This window comes from Ranitomeya imitator, chromosome 3, assembly GCF_032444005.1.
Source record: "Ranitomeya imitator isolate aRanImi1 chromosome 3, aRanImi1.pri, whole genome shotgun sequence".
Taxonomy (NCBI): Eukaryota; Metazoa; Chordata; class Amphibia; order Anura; family Dendrobatidae; genus Ranitomeya; species Ranitomeya imitator.
The window spans coordinates 515,641,822-515,657,937 of NC_091284.1; the positions used below are offsets into that span (position 1 = coordinate 515,641,822).

Consider the following 16,116-nt stretch of genomic DNA (forward strand, 5'->3'; position numbering starts at 1 on the left):
AGGGGTACACAGGCAGCATTGGTGTGGTCAGCGGAGGACGATTGCAAGGAGGGACCGCAGACAGACTTACCAGGCCTAAAATAAAAAAGTAGGCTCTATGCAGGTTTAAATAGGTTACAGGGGTACACAGGCAGCATTGGTGTGGTCAGCGGAGGACGATTGCAAGGACGACTGCAGACAGACTTACTAGGCCTAAAATAAAAAAGTACATTTCAAAAACCTGACCTGCACATCCAAACATAGACTGAGTGTGAACAGGTGCTGAACCCAGAGTCGTCAACTCGTATATAGTTAAATAAACAGGGCAGCACACTGCAGCGCCAAAACATGTAAACTTGAAAAAACGAAATTTGAACTGCATTACTGCACTAGAAATATGAAAAATGAGAGCTTTTAGCGCACAAAAATGGCCAATTTTATGTGTACCTCGTAGCCACGTTAAGGCATCTCTCTTATACGAGGTCCTAAGTTTGACCTACCTCACTGAGAATAAACGTCTCCATCTGAATGGGTACATGCAAAAACCTCTTCTTGGACTCAAATTCTCTCTCTATGTGGAGGGGTATTGGACCTACTATAATTAAAACACCTGAAGCTAGGAGGCGGGGAGTGCACGATCAGAAGGCTAGAGAATACATTTCAAAAACCTGACCTGCACATCCAAACATAGACTGAGTGTGAACAGGTGCTGAACCCAGAGTCGCCAACTCGTATATAGTTAAATAAACAGGGCAGCACACTGCAGCGCCAAAACATGTAAACTTGAAAAAACGAAATTTGAACTGCATTACTGCACTAGAAATATGAAAAATGAGAGCTTTTAGCGCACAAAAATGGCCAATTTTATGTGTACCTCGTAGCCACGTTAAGGCATCTCTCTTATACGAGGTCCTAAGTTTGACCTACCTCACTGAGAATAAACGTCTCCATCTGAATGGGTACATGCAAAAACCTCTTCTTGGACTCAAATTCTCTCTCTATGTGGAGGGGTATTGGACCTACTATAATTAAAACACCTGAAGCTAGGAGGCGGGGAGTGCACGATCAGAAGGCTAGAGAATACATTTCAAAAACCTGACCTGCACATCCAAACATAGACTGAGTGTGAACAGGTGCTGAACCCAGAGTCGCCAACTCGTATATAGTTAAATAAACAGGGCAGCACACTGCAGCGCCAAAACATGTAAACTTGAAAAAATGAAATTTGAACTGCATTACTGCACTAGAAATATGAAAAATGAGAGCTTTTAGCGCACAAAAATGGCCAATTTTATGTGTACCTCGTAGCCACGTTAAGGCATCTCTCTTATACGAGGTCCTAAGTTTGACCTACCTCACTGAGAATAAACGTCTCCATCTGAATGGGTACATGCAAAAACCTCTTCTTGGACTCAAATTCTCTCTCTATGTGGAGGGGTATTGGACCTACTATAATTAAAACACCTGAAGCTAGGAGGCGGGGAGTGCACGATCAGAAGGCTAGAGAATACATTTCAAAAACCTGACCTGCACATCCAAACATAGACTGAGTGTGAACAGGTGCTGAACCCAGAGTCGCCAACTCGTATATAGTTAAATAAACAGGGCAGCACACTGCAGCGCCAAAACATGTAAACTTGAAAAAACGAAAATTGAACTGCATTACTGCACTAGAAATATGAAAAATGAGAGCTTTTAGCGCACAAAAATGGCCAATTTTATGTGTACCTCGTAGCCACGTTAAGGCATCTCTCTTATACGAGGTCCTAAGTTTGACCTACCTCACTGAGAATAAACGTCTCCATCTGAATGGGTACATGCAAAAACCTCTTCTTGGACTCAAATTCTCTCTCTATGTGGAGGGGTATTGGACCTACTATAATTAAAACACCTGAAGCTAGGAGGCGGGGAGTGCACGATCAGAAGGCTAGAGAATACATTTCAAAAACCTGACCTGCACATCCAAACATAGACTGAGTGTGAACAGGTGCTGAACCCAGAGTCGCCAACTCGTATATAGTTAAATAAACAGGGCAGCACACTGCTCGGCACACTGCTCTCATTTTTCATATTTCTAGTGCAGTAATGCAGTTCAAATTTCATTTTTTCAAGTTTACATGTTTTGGCGCTGCAGTGTGCTGCCCTGTTTATTTAACTATATACGAGTTGGCGACTCTGGGTTCAGCACCTGTTCACACTCAGTCTATGTTTGGATGTGCAGGTCAGGTTTTTGAAATGTATTCTCTAGCCTTCTGATCGTGCACTCCCCGCCTCCTAGCTTCAGGTGTTTTAATTATAGTAGGTCCAATACCCCTCCACATAGAGAGAGAATTTGAGTCCAAGAAGAGGTTTTTGCATGTACCCATTCAGATGGAGACGTTTATTCTCAGTGAGGTAGGTCAAACTTAGGACCTCGTATAAGAGAGATGCCTTAACGTGGCTACGAGGTACACATAAAATTGGCCATTTTTGTGCGCTAAAAGCTCTCATTTTTCATATTTCTAGTGCAGTAATGCAGTTCAAATTTCGTTTTTTCAAGTTTACATGTTTTGGCGCTGCAGTGTGCTGCCCTGTTTATTTAACTATATACGAGTTGGCGACTCTGGGTTCAGCACCTGTTCACACTCAGTCTATGTTTGGATGTGCAGGTCAGGTTTTTGAAATGTATTCTCTAGCCTTCTGATCGTGCACTCCCCGCCTCCTAGCTTCAGGTGTTTTAATTATAGTAGGTCCAATACCCCTCCACATAGAGAGAGAATTTGAGTCCAAGAAGAGGTTTTTGCATGTACCCATTCAGATGGAGACGTTTATTCTCAGTGAGGTAGGTCAAACTTAGGACCTCGTATAAGAGAGATGCCTTAACGTGGCTACGAGGTACACATAAAATTGGCCATTTTTGTGCGCTAAAAGCTCTCATTTTTCATATTTCTAGTGCAGTAATGCAGTTCAAATTTCGTTTTTTCAAGTTTACATGTTTTGGCGCTGCAGTGTGCTGCCCTGTTTATTTAAAATAAAAAAGTAGGCTCTATGCAGGTTTAAATAGGTTACATGGATACACAGGCAGCATTGGTGTGGTCAGCGGAGGATGATTGCAAGGAGGACCGCAGACAAACTTACTAGGCCCAAAATAAAAAAGTAGGCTCGGTGCAGGTTTAAATAGGTTACAGGGGTACACATGCAGCATCGGTGTGGTCAGCGGAGGACGATTGCAAGGAGGGACCGCTGACAGACTTACTAGGCCTAAAATAAAAAAGTTGGCTCAATGCAGGTTTAAATAGGTTACAGGGGTACACAGGCAGCATTGTTGTGGTCAGCGGAGGACAATTGGAAGGAGGGACCGCAGACAGACTTACTAAGCCTAAAATAAAAAAGTAGGCTCTATGCAGGTTTAAATAGGTTACAGGGGTACACAGGTAGCATTGGTGTGGTCAGCGGAGGATGATTGCAAGGAGGGACCGCAGACAGACTTACTAGGCCTAAAATAAAAAAGGCTCGATGCCGGTTTACATAGGTTACAGGGGTACAAAGGCAGCATTGGTGTGGTCAGCGGAGGACAATTGCAAGGATGGACGGCAGACAGACTTACTAGGCCTAAAATAAATAAGTAGGCTCGATGCAGGTTTAAATAGGTTACAGGGGTACACAGGCAGCATTGGTGTGGTCAGCGGAGGACGATTGCAAGGAGGGATCGCAGACAGACTTACTAGGCCTAAAATAAAAAGTAGGCTAGATGCAGGTTTAAATAAGTTACAGGGGAGTACGATTGGAAGGAGGGACCGCAGAGACTTACAAGGCCTAAAATAAAAAAGTAGGCTCTATGCAGGTTTAAATAGGTTACAGGGGTACACAGGCAGCATTGGTGTGGTCAGCGGAGGACGATTGCAAGGAGAGACGCAGACAGACTTACTAGGCCTAAAATAAAAAAGTAGGCTCGATGCAGGTTTAAATAGGTGTGGTCAGCAGAGGACAATTGGAAGGCGTGTCTGACACAGTTAGTAGGCCAAAATAATAAAGTGTGGTTAATGTCTGGCAAAATTTTTTTTCCACAAATAAACTGGTAGCATACCTAGGTACAGGGGTGGGCTCCTCTGCTGACTTGCAGACAGTGGTATTTGGCGCAAAGTATTAACAGGTGTAAATGTAGGACAGGGCCCCTGAATATTTTTACTAGCATCCATCATGTCAACAAATTGGTATTGGCAGTGCCATTGAAGGATTTAACAGCACAGACTAAACAGTGGTGAAGCAGTGAGAGATAATTTTGCAGTGGTAGAGCACTGTTTGAGCTGGGGGGACACTCTCTCATGGGCGGCGGTACTGGCCCAGGGCCCCTCATGTTACGATGGTGTGTCTCACGTTGGGTGTGCACCACCACCGCCAGAGACACTTCATTGTACTATGAGGGACCCTGTGCCAGTGCCGTCACCCAAAAGTGGGCACACCCACCTCTTCACCCAAATGGCACTCGCACAGGTGCTTGCACCAAGTGGTGACCACAGCCCCGTGAGGGAAGTCAGCCCATTTAGGGAGATATAAAAATGGTGTATGCTGGACATACAGCAGCTGCAAATGGAGAAATTGGAGCAGTCAGTAAGACCAGTCCAAATGCAAGACCTTTTTACAGGAAAGCTAGGTGTCAGCAGGGAAAGGTGGGGCAAAATAATTAGAAATCCATGATTGGTTCATTTTAATGAAGGTTAGATCATCAACATTTTGGGTAGCTAGACAATTCCTTTTTTCGGTCAATATTGAACCAGCAGCACTGAATACTCTTTCTGATAGCACACTAGCTGCTGGGCAAGCAAGCTCCTGTAATGCATATTCTGCCAATTCTGGCCAGGTGTCTATTTTGGATGCCCAGTAATCAAATGGGAATGACGTATGAGGGAGAACATCGATAAGGGAGGAAAAATAGTTAGTAACAATACTGGACAAATGTTGTCTCCTGTCACTTTGAATTGATGCTGCAGTACCTGTCATGTCTGCGGTCATTGCGAAATCACTCCACAACCTGGTCATAAAACCCCTCTGTCCAACGCCACTTCTGATTTGTGCACCTCTAACACCTCTGCCATGTTGCCCCCTGCAGCTCGTGTGAGAACCATCACCGCCACTGTGTGCTGGGAATGCCTGAACCAAACGGTCTACAAGAGTTGCTTGTTTGGTAGCCAATATTTGCTCAAGGTTCTCATGTGGCATGATATTTTGTAATTTTCCTTTGTATCGTGGATCCAGGAGGCAGGCTAACCAGTAATCGTCATCGGTCATCATTTTGATAATGCGGGGGTCCCTTTTTAGGATACGCAAGGCATAATCCGCAATGTGGGCCAATGTTCCAGGTGTCAATTCACTGCTTGTGCTGGGTTGAGGAGCACTTTCTGGCAAATCAACATCACTTGTCTCCCTCAAAAACCCTGTACCTGACCTTGCAACGCCACCAGTTTCTATTGCCCCCTGAGAAGCTTCCTCCTCCCATAAATATTCATCCCCATCATCCTCCTCGTCCTCCTCCTCTTTGTCTGCCACCTCGTCCAGGAGACTTCTCTGAGCAGACAATGGCTGACTGTCATCAAGGCTTCCCTCGTCCTCGGCTGCAGACGCCTGCTCCTTTATGTGCGTCAAACTTTGCATCAGCAGACGCATTAAGGGGATGCTCATGCTTATGATGGCGTTGTCTGCACTAACCAGGCGTGTGCATTCCTCAAAACACTGAAGGACTTGACACAGGTCTTGTAGCTTCGACCACTGCACACCTGACAACTCCATGCCTGCCATCCAACTGCCTGCCCGTGTATGTGTATCCTCCCACAAATACATAACAGCACGCCTCTGTTCGCACAGTCCCTGAAGCATGTGCAGTGTGGAGTTCCACCTTGTTGCAACATCGATTATTAGGCGGTGCCGGGAAAGCTTCAAAGATCACTTTTATCCCTTTATAGGTTTGGGAGACTGCTGGGAAAATCAGGCCCACTGTATTACACTACAAAGTTTCTGTGTCAGAAAGTGGCTGACAGATATGCTACAAACAGGACTCACGCAGATGCACTTAGTGGCAATAGAAATTTCCCTTTATAGGTGTGGGAGGCTGCTGGGGAAAACAGGCCCACTGTATTACACTACACAGTTTCAGTGTCAGAAAGTGGCTGACAGATGCCACAAACAGGACTGATGCAGATGCACTTAGTGTCAATAGAAATTTCCCTTTATAGGTGTGAAAGACTGCCGGGAAAATCAGGCCTAGTGTATTACACTGCACAGTTTCTGTGTCAGAAACTGGCTGACAGCTATGCCACAAACAGGACTGACGCAGATGCACTTAGTGGCAATAGAAATTTCCCTTTATAGGTGTGGGAGACTGCTGGGAAAATCAGGCCCACTGTATTACACTACACAGTTTCAGTGTCAGAAAGTGGCTGACAGCTATGCCACAAACATGACTGACGCAGATGCACTTAGTGGCAATAGAAATTTCCCTTAATAGGTGTGGGAGACTTCTGGGAAAATAAGGCCCACTGTATTACACTACACAGCTTCAGTGGCAGACAGTGGCTAGCAGGTATATACTAAATATATATATATATATATATATATATATATAGGGACTGTGCTACAATAACAATCTCCCTACAATGATCTCAGGACAAGTATGGCAGCCAGCAGTAAAAAGGACTGCTGCATACAAAACTGTGGACAAACAAAGAAACAAGAGAACTGTGCAGAAAGAAGCAACAGGATTTTTGCTTTGAAAAAAGCAGTTGGTTTGCACAGCGGCGTACAAACAGCAATGCAGCTATCAGGGAGCCTTATAAGCTACAGAGCTGATGCACAGAAATCTAGCCTCCACTGTCCCTGCAAAGAAAAGGTGGTGTTGGACAGTGGAAATCGCTACAGCACAAGCGGTTTGGGGGTTAATCTCCACTCCATAACAATATCCCTGCTTCTGACGAAGCTGCAGCAACTTCTCCCTATGCTCAGATCGGCAGAATTAAGATGGTGGTCGGCGTACACGCCCCTTTATAGCCCCTGTGACGCCGCTGAAAGCAAGCCAATCTCTGTAATTCCCTTCTCTAAGATGGTGGGGACTGAGACCAATGTCATCACACTGCACACACTCTGCATCCACCTTCATTGGCTGAGAAATGGCGCTGAACGCGTCATAGAAAACGCGACTTTGGCGCGAAGATCGCCGAGCGCATGGCCGATCCCACACTGGGATCGGTTCGGGTTTCATGAAACCCGACTTTGCCGAAAGTCGGCGACTTATGAAATTTACCGATCCGTTTCGCTCAAGCCTAATTATAGCGTTTCCCTTCCTTTGGGTCTTGGGGGACACTCGCTTTGCACGGGAATAACGTGTACAGGCATGATTTTTTCCACAAAAACAGTCTATTCCGGTTTATTAAACATCATAAACCATAACACAAACAGTTCATCATTTACATCAACAGAACACATTAACCAACGATAGTCTGTTCCAATGGCAGATCCATGTCTGCCCGTAACATCTTGTTACCTGGAGTTACCTTACAGGAGCTGCGGCTCCACACACTGACTCCTTCCAGTGCTGGTTTACAGGGAAACTGCCTCACTGGGATCACCGTCCTTGTGCCCAGGGCCCTCGGATAGTCCAGACCCACAGTAGGAACTGTAGCTTCCGCAAAACAGAAACCGTCTCAGGCTCTGTAGATGCAGCCTTACCATAAGCTTCCAGGAAGTCCAATCACAGGCACTTCCAACACACAGGCCGTCAGTCCATGATCTAACCAGGTGCTTACAGGACTCCAGTCCATCCGCGGACAATCCAACACTCTGTCTATTCCAGGACTCACACTCTTACCAGGTGCTTACAGGACTCCAGCCCGTCCCAGGACAATCAAACACCCTCGAGCATTCAGTCCATAGCCTCAGCAGTGCTTCCAGGACTCCAGCCCACTTCAGGACAATCCAACACCCAGGCTATTGCAGGACTCACAGATCTCAGTACTTCCAGGACTCCAGCCCATACCAGGACAATCCAACACTGACCGTTCATTAGGTCCATGGTCTCAGGTGCCGGCAGGACTTCTCCAATACCAGGAGACTACAACACCGACCCTCCAGGACCTTGCACATGGACCAAATGGATCCATACACAGGAACCACACAGGAACATGTGATCCACACCCTGGTCACATTACCTACCCCTGACCACTCCCTTGAGTGGGAGTGTGGGTGTGTGTGGCTAGTTTGTCCCGCCCATCTCACATAACTAGCCCTGCCAATCTCCCATTAGCATTACACAACTACTTGTGGTACTACAGGTCCCAGCACACCAACCAAATTTCAGACTGACAGCACAGAGTGTCTTCCTCTGCAACACACACCAGCCTTTTACACTCCTGACGGACTTTGTCTCATCACATTTATTACACACACAGCGCCCCCTGGCTGTAACGTGGGTCACTGCACCACAGTATATAGACAAATACAATAAACATGAGCAAAAAACAAGGCACTTACAGATACAGAAGGAGGGAGGACATTGCTTGTGAGGGCTCACATTCTGCAGGGCATGGGAGAAGATACACTAGGAGAGGGTAGATCTGGTTGTGCAGCGGTTCAGTAGGTTGAGGATCTCTGCAGGCTGTAGGCTTGTTGGAAGAGGTGAGTCTTCAGGTTCTTTTTGAAGGTTTCTATGGTAGGCAAGAGTCTGAGTATGGGGGAAGCACAGGAGAAGTCTTGGATGTAGTTGTGGGAAGAAGAGATAAGAGGGGAGTAGAGAAGGATATCTTGTGTGGATCGAAGGTTGCGTGTAGGTAAGTACCTGGAGACCATATCACAGATGTATGGAGGAGACAGCATGTGGATGTCATAGTAAGGGTTTTGAACTGGAGTCTCTGGAAGATAGGAAACCAGTAAAGGGCTTGGCATAGGGGAGAGGCTGGGGAATAGCGGGGAGATAGGTAGATTAGTCGGGCAGCAGAGAATAGGATGCATTGGAGTGGTGCCAGAGGGGAGGCCAGAAAGTAGGAGGTTGCAGTAGTCAAGGTGGGATATGATAAGGGCGTGCAGTAGTGTTTTTGTGGTTTAGTAGTCAAGGAATGTGCGAAGCCGGGAAATAATTTTGAGTTTGAGATGGCAGGAGGAGGTAAGGGCTTACATACAGGGCAGAGTCGAGGATCACCCTGAGGCACCGAGCATGTGGGACTAGTGAAAGTGAGCAGCCATTCCCATTGATGCATAGGTCTAGTGGAGGGGTAGAGTGAGATGGGGAAAGATGATGAATTCTGTTGTGTCTATGTTCAGTTTTAGAAAGCGAGCAGAAAAGAAGGCCAAGATAGCAGACAGACAGTGTGGAATTTTGGTGAGTAAGGAGGTGAGGTCAGGTCCCAATAGGTAGATCTGTGTCTCATCAGTGTAGAGATAACACTGCAAACCGTGGGATTCTATGAGCTATCCCTGGCCGAAGGTGTACATGGAGAAAAGTAGGGGTCCTAGAACTGAGTCTTGACGAACACCGATAGACAAGGGGCGAGGTGAGGAGGTGTTGTGGGAGAGGGAGGCACTGAATGTTCGGTCTGTCACATATGACGAGATCCAGGATAGCGCGAAGTCTGTAATGCCAAGAGATGAGAGAATTTGTAGCAGGAGGGAGTGGTCCAAAGTGTCAAAGGCAGAAGACAGGTCCAGGAGAAGGAGGACAGAGCAGTGTCGCTTGCTCTAGGCAGTTAGTAGGTCATTGGTGACTTTAGTTAGGGCAGTTTCAGTTGAGTGGTGGGGTCGGAAGCCAGGTTGTAACCGGTCAAAGAGGGAGCAGGAGGAGAGGTGGGAGGACAGTTCAAGATGGACATGCTGTTCCAGTAGTTTTGAGGCATAAGGGAGAAGAGATATCAGGCGATAGCTAGACATACAGGATGGGTCGAGGGCTTTTAGAGGATGGGTGTGATCTTGGCATGTTTGAAAGATAAGGTAAGACACCAGTTGTAAGTGAGAGGTTGAAGAGGTGTGTTAGGGTTGGGATGAAAACTGTGGCGAGGTTAGGAATGAGGTGGTACGGGAGAGCGTCAAGGGTGCAAGTCTTAAGGTGTGATTTTGACAGGAGGGTGGAGAGCTGATCTTCTGTCATGGTGGAGAAGCTGATTTTGGAGGAACAGGGTTGAGCAGCTAAGAGGGGCATTGGGCGCTGTGGGCCAAAGCTTTATCTGATCTTATCAACCTTCTGTTTAAAGAAAGAGGCAAAGTCTTCAGCAGAAATGAGAGGGGAGGGAGGAGGTGCTGGAAGATGGAGTAGCAAATTGAAAGTGTTGAAAAGCTGTTTAGGGTTGTGAGACAGGGAGGATATGAGAGATGAGAAGTAAGTTTGTTTTGCGGCAGTGAGCATGGACTTGAAGCTGACGAGGGACTGCTTGTATGCAATGAAGTGGTCAACAGAGCAGGATCGCTTCTATCTCTGCTCAGCGATCCTGGAATCCCATTTCAGTTCTTTGCATGAGAGGCGGCCGAATTGAGTGTTGCTGTAATTGTGGTGTTATAAAAAGAGGCAGCAACATCTGTGTCATGAAAAGAAGCTATGTCTGTAAGAGGGCGAAGGAACTAAGATATTGTAAATTGAATAGCTTGAAATTCCCACAAGGGTGAGTGAGTTTGTGGAGTGGGGGTTGCGCACTAGGAGAGGAGAGGGAAGAGAATGTCAGTAGTTTGTGGTCAGACAGGAGGAGGGGTGAGTTAGTGAGATTAGTAAGGGAAGAGAAGTGGGTAAAGATAAGGTCTAGTATGTGACCATCTTTGTGAGTGGCCGCAGAGGACCATTGAGTGAGGCCGAAGGAGGCAGTGAGCGATAAAAGTTTAGAGTCAGCTGAGGTGGAAGTATCAATGGGGATATTGAAGTCACCCATAATGATAGTGGGAATGTCAGTAGAGAGGAAATGAAGTAGACAGGTGGAGAAGTGGTCAAGAAAGGTGGAGATGGCTAGTTCTGAGGGTGGTAGATGACAGCTAGCTGGAGGTTGGAGGGGGAATAGATGCGGAAGAAGTGCACCTCAAACGAGGGAAGAGTAGCGTAGGGTGGTAGCGGCATTGGAGTAAAGGAGCATGTGTCGGACAGGAGCAAGCCAACTCCTCCACCACATTTGGAGCTGGTGTGAGGGATATGAGAGAGGTGGAATCCGCCATAGGTAAGTGCAGCCGGAGAGGTTAAGTCAGAGGGGGTGAGCCAGGTTTTAGTGATGCCAAGGAAGGAGAGTTTGTTGGTGATGAAGAGGTCATGGACAAATGGCAGTTTGTTGCAGACGGAGTTTGCTGCTCCAGGTAGGATGAGGTTATCATGGTTGGGAAAACATATAGAGGATCGTGGCAGAAGGTTAGAAATGAATGTGGGGATGTGTTGAGGAGGGCCAGGATTTGGGGATACGTCACCAGCAATGAGGAGTAGCAGAGAGAGCATTAGAAGGTGGGAGCGGGATAGGACATGATGCGGCCGTGTGCATCTGGAGAAAAAGGATTGTATGTGGAGGAACAGCTGTGAGGAGGAGGTGAGATGGCTTGGGAGGATGGAGGGTGAATTACTAGTCCCTTACTAGGTGGGGGGATTACAGGAGGTAGGGAAAAATAGTAGTAGCATAGGTGTGAAAGAGAAAAGAAACCAAAACATTATAATGGCTTGATATTCCGTTACTTTACAGTCAAATTCTAGTCCAAGTCTAGTCTAATTCAGAGTACTGTAATTAGAAATCTGTAATTTGAAAAATGGAATTTGATGGATGCCTGAATCAGACTAATATTTAGAATTGAGAGTCCTCAGTGGTTGATACCTTTTAATGGCTAACTGAAAAGATGGTAACAAATTGCAAGCTTTCGAGACTACACAAGTCTCTTCATCAGGCAAAGACTAAAACAAATTCTGAAGAATCACATATTTATGCACAACATAGTATAGGAAAAAAAAAAAAAAAGAGGATAACAAAACCATGGATAAGCCAGGTGACATGAAGCAGAATTACCATGGGTGATAAACAGTTACGTCCATAAATATTGGGCCAATTCTTAGATAAGGATTGTTTTATTGTCCTGTGATTAGGGTCCTGTCCTGTGTAATTGGCCCAATATTTATGGACGTAACTGTTTATCACCCATGGTAATTCTGCTTCATGTCACCTGGCTTATCCATGGTTTTTTTCCCCTCTTTTTTTTTTTTTTTCCCTATACTATGTTGTGCATAAATATGTGATTCTTCAGAATTTGTTTTAGTCTTTGCCTGATGAAGAGACCTGTGTAGTCTCGAAAGCTTGCAATTTGTTACCATCTTTTCAGTTAGCCATTAAAAGGTATCAACCACTGAGGACTCTCAATTCTAAATATTTTTCTATCCACTGGCTAACACGGTACCAAGATATATTTCTTTCCTGTATCAAAATGAATCAGACTAAAGTCTGGATCAGACCAATGGCTTCAAATATATCTAGGATTAACACTGCTCAGCTGTGAGAGAATGTGAGTGAGTGGGGCCAGAACACATGTTCACAGTTAAGCAAAGGTCATAAAAGTGGGTGGAGGGGTTACAAGGACTACTCAGATATGCCTGCAAACACGAGCAGTGAAATATATTGTGGACACAGAGTGATGGGGTAAGCACAGCATACCATAGAAAATCAATGCAATTTAATTTACAGAGACATTTAGGAACCAGGGAGAGCTAGGGACAGACAGTCAGGTAATGCGTTGTTAAGGAGCGTCTAACTGGTCTGTAGGAGCAAGAACTCTTAATGGTTGGTAGGGGATGAAATACTTATTTTTCACTGCAAAATGCAAATAAATTTATATAATTTATATAATGTGATGTTCTGGATTTTATTTTTGATATTCTATCTCTCAATGTTAAGATTAGCCTACTCTTAAAATATATATATAGTGTTTTAGAAATTAATTGGCTCATTATCCAGTAGAATATGTGAAATTATTCATTAGCTATGCATAAGTAATTACATTTTTTTCATTGTCCTAGATAACTGATGCAAATGGTGAAGGCATTTTCAGTACCTTTTCTAACATCCAAACGGTTAATATTAGTGGAATAATAAAGTCAAAAGATCCAACTGTGGGAGTCATCACCCGGAGCCCAGAACTGAAGTATTTATATTCCTGCAGTTATCCACTGGAATACATTATGAACAACACACGGCTGGATGTGTAAGTTGAAAAGGAGAGCAGCAACAAGAATTGTTAAACTTCATTTACACCACTAATTATAAATAATTGAGTTTAATATATTTAGTTTATACAACATCAATAGAGATTTTTTTGAAACATTACAATACATTGCAAGTCTGCCTAGGTATTCTTTCTCCTTTGCACAAATGGACACAACTGTACTTTGTTTTTCAAAGTTATGTATATTTTTTATTAGCAAGTAATATGATAAAGAAACCATACAAGTTTGGTATTGTAATATTTATGCTGACCTAAGGAATCATATTGCCAGGTCATTTTTACCATATAATGAATGAGTAAAAACAAAGTCCAAAAAACATTCCTTTCTATGGCTATATTGATGGGGAAAATATAAAAGTTATAGCTCTTGGAAGAAGGAGAGTAAAACACACACATACACAAAAAGAACAAACTGACATCCCCCCATTTGAAAACAATGAACATCCAGTTGCACCTATAGAGTGTTGGACTTGATGCCACAGGCCCAACAGTGATATTGAACTTGGGGGCCCACTGTTGATCTGCATGCAATTACTATACTACCCTCATTCACAAACGTATCTGTGCTTCTTTGTAATAGAAAACTGGGTAGTTTGTTAAATGATTGCTGTGATTCTGCCTTTGTCTGTACACAGTGAATCAAGCGTATTGTGCTAACTACTTCTCAAATGAGAGAATGGTGGCCCACTCCTGCACAGGGGACCACTAGGCATTCCACTGTTCTTCATTGGGCCAGTCTGAGCTTGCATGATAGAATCACATTTTTTTTTTACATTTTTTGATTGTGTGGTTGTCAATAAACACAAAGTTAATAATGATGATCAAATAATTAAATATTCGGATTTGAGAGAATCGGTACGAATAATTTCTAATATTCGTGTATTCGTACCGAATAACGAATCCAATGCAAGTCAATGAGAAAGCCAAATATTTTTTTGCTGGACCCAAGAAACATTCCTGGGGGCAAGAGAAAAAAAAGCATATGTTCACAAGTAGTGTTTTGGCTTTAGTTTTTCCTTTTACATTTGTGAGGGCTCTCACTCCTACATTTGGGAGGTCCCTTCCTCATTCCAAATTGTTAGCTAGATAGTGGAATATATATTCCCCAGCACTTTACAGTGCCAGCTAAAATGTGTCCATTTGAATGTTAGGCTTCACTGGCCACGACCACCACGTCCGCCGCCGTGTCATTATGCAGCCATTGCTTCACATTTTCAGAGGGTCAGCAGGTGCCGTGAAACCACAGCTTGGGAAGGGTCCTCAGCTGGTCCTGTATCATAAATTTGAGGGAACCTTACTCCTACATTTTAGAGGTCCCTTCCTCATTCCATATTGATAGCTAGATAGTGGAATACGTATTCCCCAGCACTTTACAATGCCAGCTAAAACATGCCAATTTGAATTTTGGGCTTCGTCCACCACCATGTCCACCTCCATGTCATTATGCGTCCCTTGCTTCAGATTTTCAGAGGGCCAGCAGGTGCCGCAAAAATGCAATTTGGGAAGGGCCCTCAGGTGGCCCTGTATCATACAGCTGGGAGGGCTCCAACTCCTACATTTGGGAGGTCTCTCCCTCATTCAAAATTGTTAGCTAGATGGTGGAATACATATTCCCCAGAACTTTCCAACACCAGTTAAAACATGCCAATTTGAATTTTTTCTGATTCTCCCACCACCACCACCACCATGTCCACCGCCATGTCATTATGCAGTCCTTGCTTCACATTTTCAGAGGGTCATCAGGTGCTGTGAAACTTGAGTTTTGTAAGCTCCACAGTTAATTTTCGACAACGGATCCCAATCGAGCCACTGTCGTAACTGGTGAAGCCGCTGTAAGGTGAATATAATACAGGAGTTGGGAAAGCTGTATGATCAGTATATTGAATTTTACCAGACACCAAAACCATTTGACTTAAATTCTGAATACAATGTATGCAAGTGAGGGCCTGAGTTGTGGTCAGTCTGTTAGGCTTGAAACCCAGGATAGGAACATGTACAAGCCTCATGTTACTTGGAAGCAGCCTCCTCAAGGGAAAGAGACAGGAGTGCCCTTAACCAATCTACAAGCCTGCACGCTTCTTCTGGAAACTACCCAACTAGGCAGAGTGTATCTGTTGCATGGTTTTAACCCACAATGAAGTAATTACAGGATATGTTCCTACACCCAGAGAGTGACGAGGTCTGTGGAGTGTATTACTCAGGTGATGGGCAGTGCTACAGAGCTCAGGCAAAGGCCTTAGCGTGGAAATTACCATGTTCCAAAATGTGTAAGGCTACGGCCTGAATAGGTCTGTGGAGTCTATTAACCCAGTCTTCTAGACCTGCTTAAAATGTACAGAAACTGGCCAATACACCACTACCATTTTCTTTTCACAAAACTAAGAAAATCAAGGGGAAGCAACAGTTTAGTAAAGAGACACATGTCTCATTTAGGAGCCTGGAAAAGCCAGGAATGGTCATTGTCCAGCACCGGACAATTTTAAGTGCTAATGAATATATATGCTTAGGGTTGAGCGACTTTTCTTTTTTGGGGGTCGAGTCGGGTTTTGCGAAACCCGACTATCTCAAAAGTCGAGTGAAATCGTCCGATTTTCTCGAAAAGTCGGGGATCGACCGAAACCCAATGCAAGTTAATGGAGAAGCATAGTCGGCAGTGAGTGGGGGCCAGGAAAACACCTACAGTGCTCATTTTAATGGCAAAAACATCCATTCTTGTTACTGAAGCTTGCCAATCTTAATTTACCTTATAATAGTAGTTAGGCATTGGAAATTGGGGGTCATTTGGCTAAAGTTGTGGGGGGGTAGGGCTGGTTCAAGTATTTAGTGGGCCCAGGAAATGTGGACCACGTCACGGCAGTGGAGCAGGGAGAGGTAGGTATTTCAACTTTGCAAGTGCTGTGATCCTGAGCAAGCAGGGGGGCCCACTCGTTGGCATTGACACTGACACAGGGC

The 16,116-nt window shown here is 44.7% G+C and overlaps 1 protein-coding gene across 1 annotated transcript in view; it reads left to right on the forward strand.

Moving 5' to 3' along the window:
• Nucleotides 1-16,116, forward strand: part of LOC138670423 (zona pellucida-like domain-containing protein 1) — a 99,525-nt gene that overhangs the window by 47,001 nt on the left and 36,408 nt on the right. Inside the window, exon 4 of the mRNA XM_069757749.1 lies at nucleotides 12,959-13,143. Coding sequence (XP_069613850.1) covers nucleotides 12,959-13,143 — 185 coding nt within the window. The remainder of the gene's footprint in view (nucleotides 1-12,958; nucleotides 13,144-16,116) is intronic.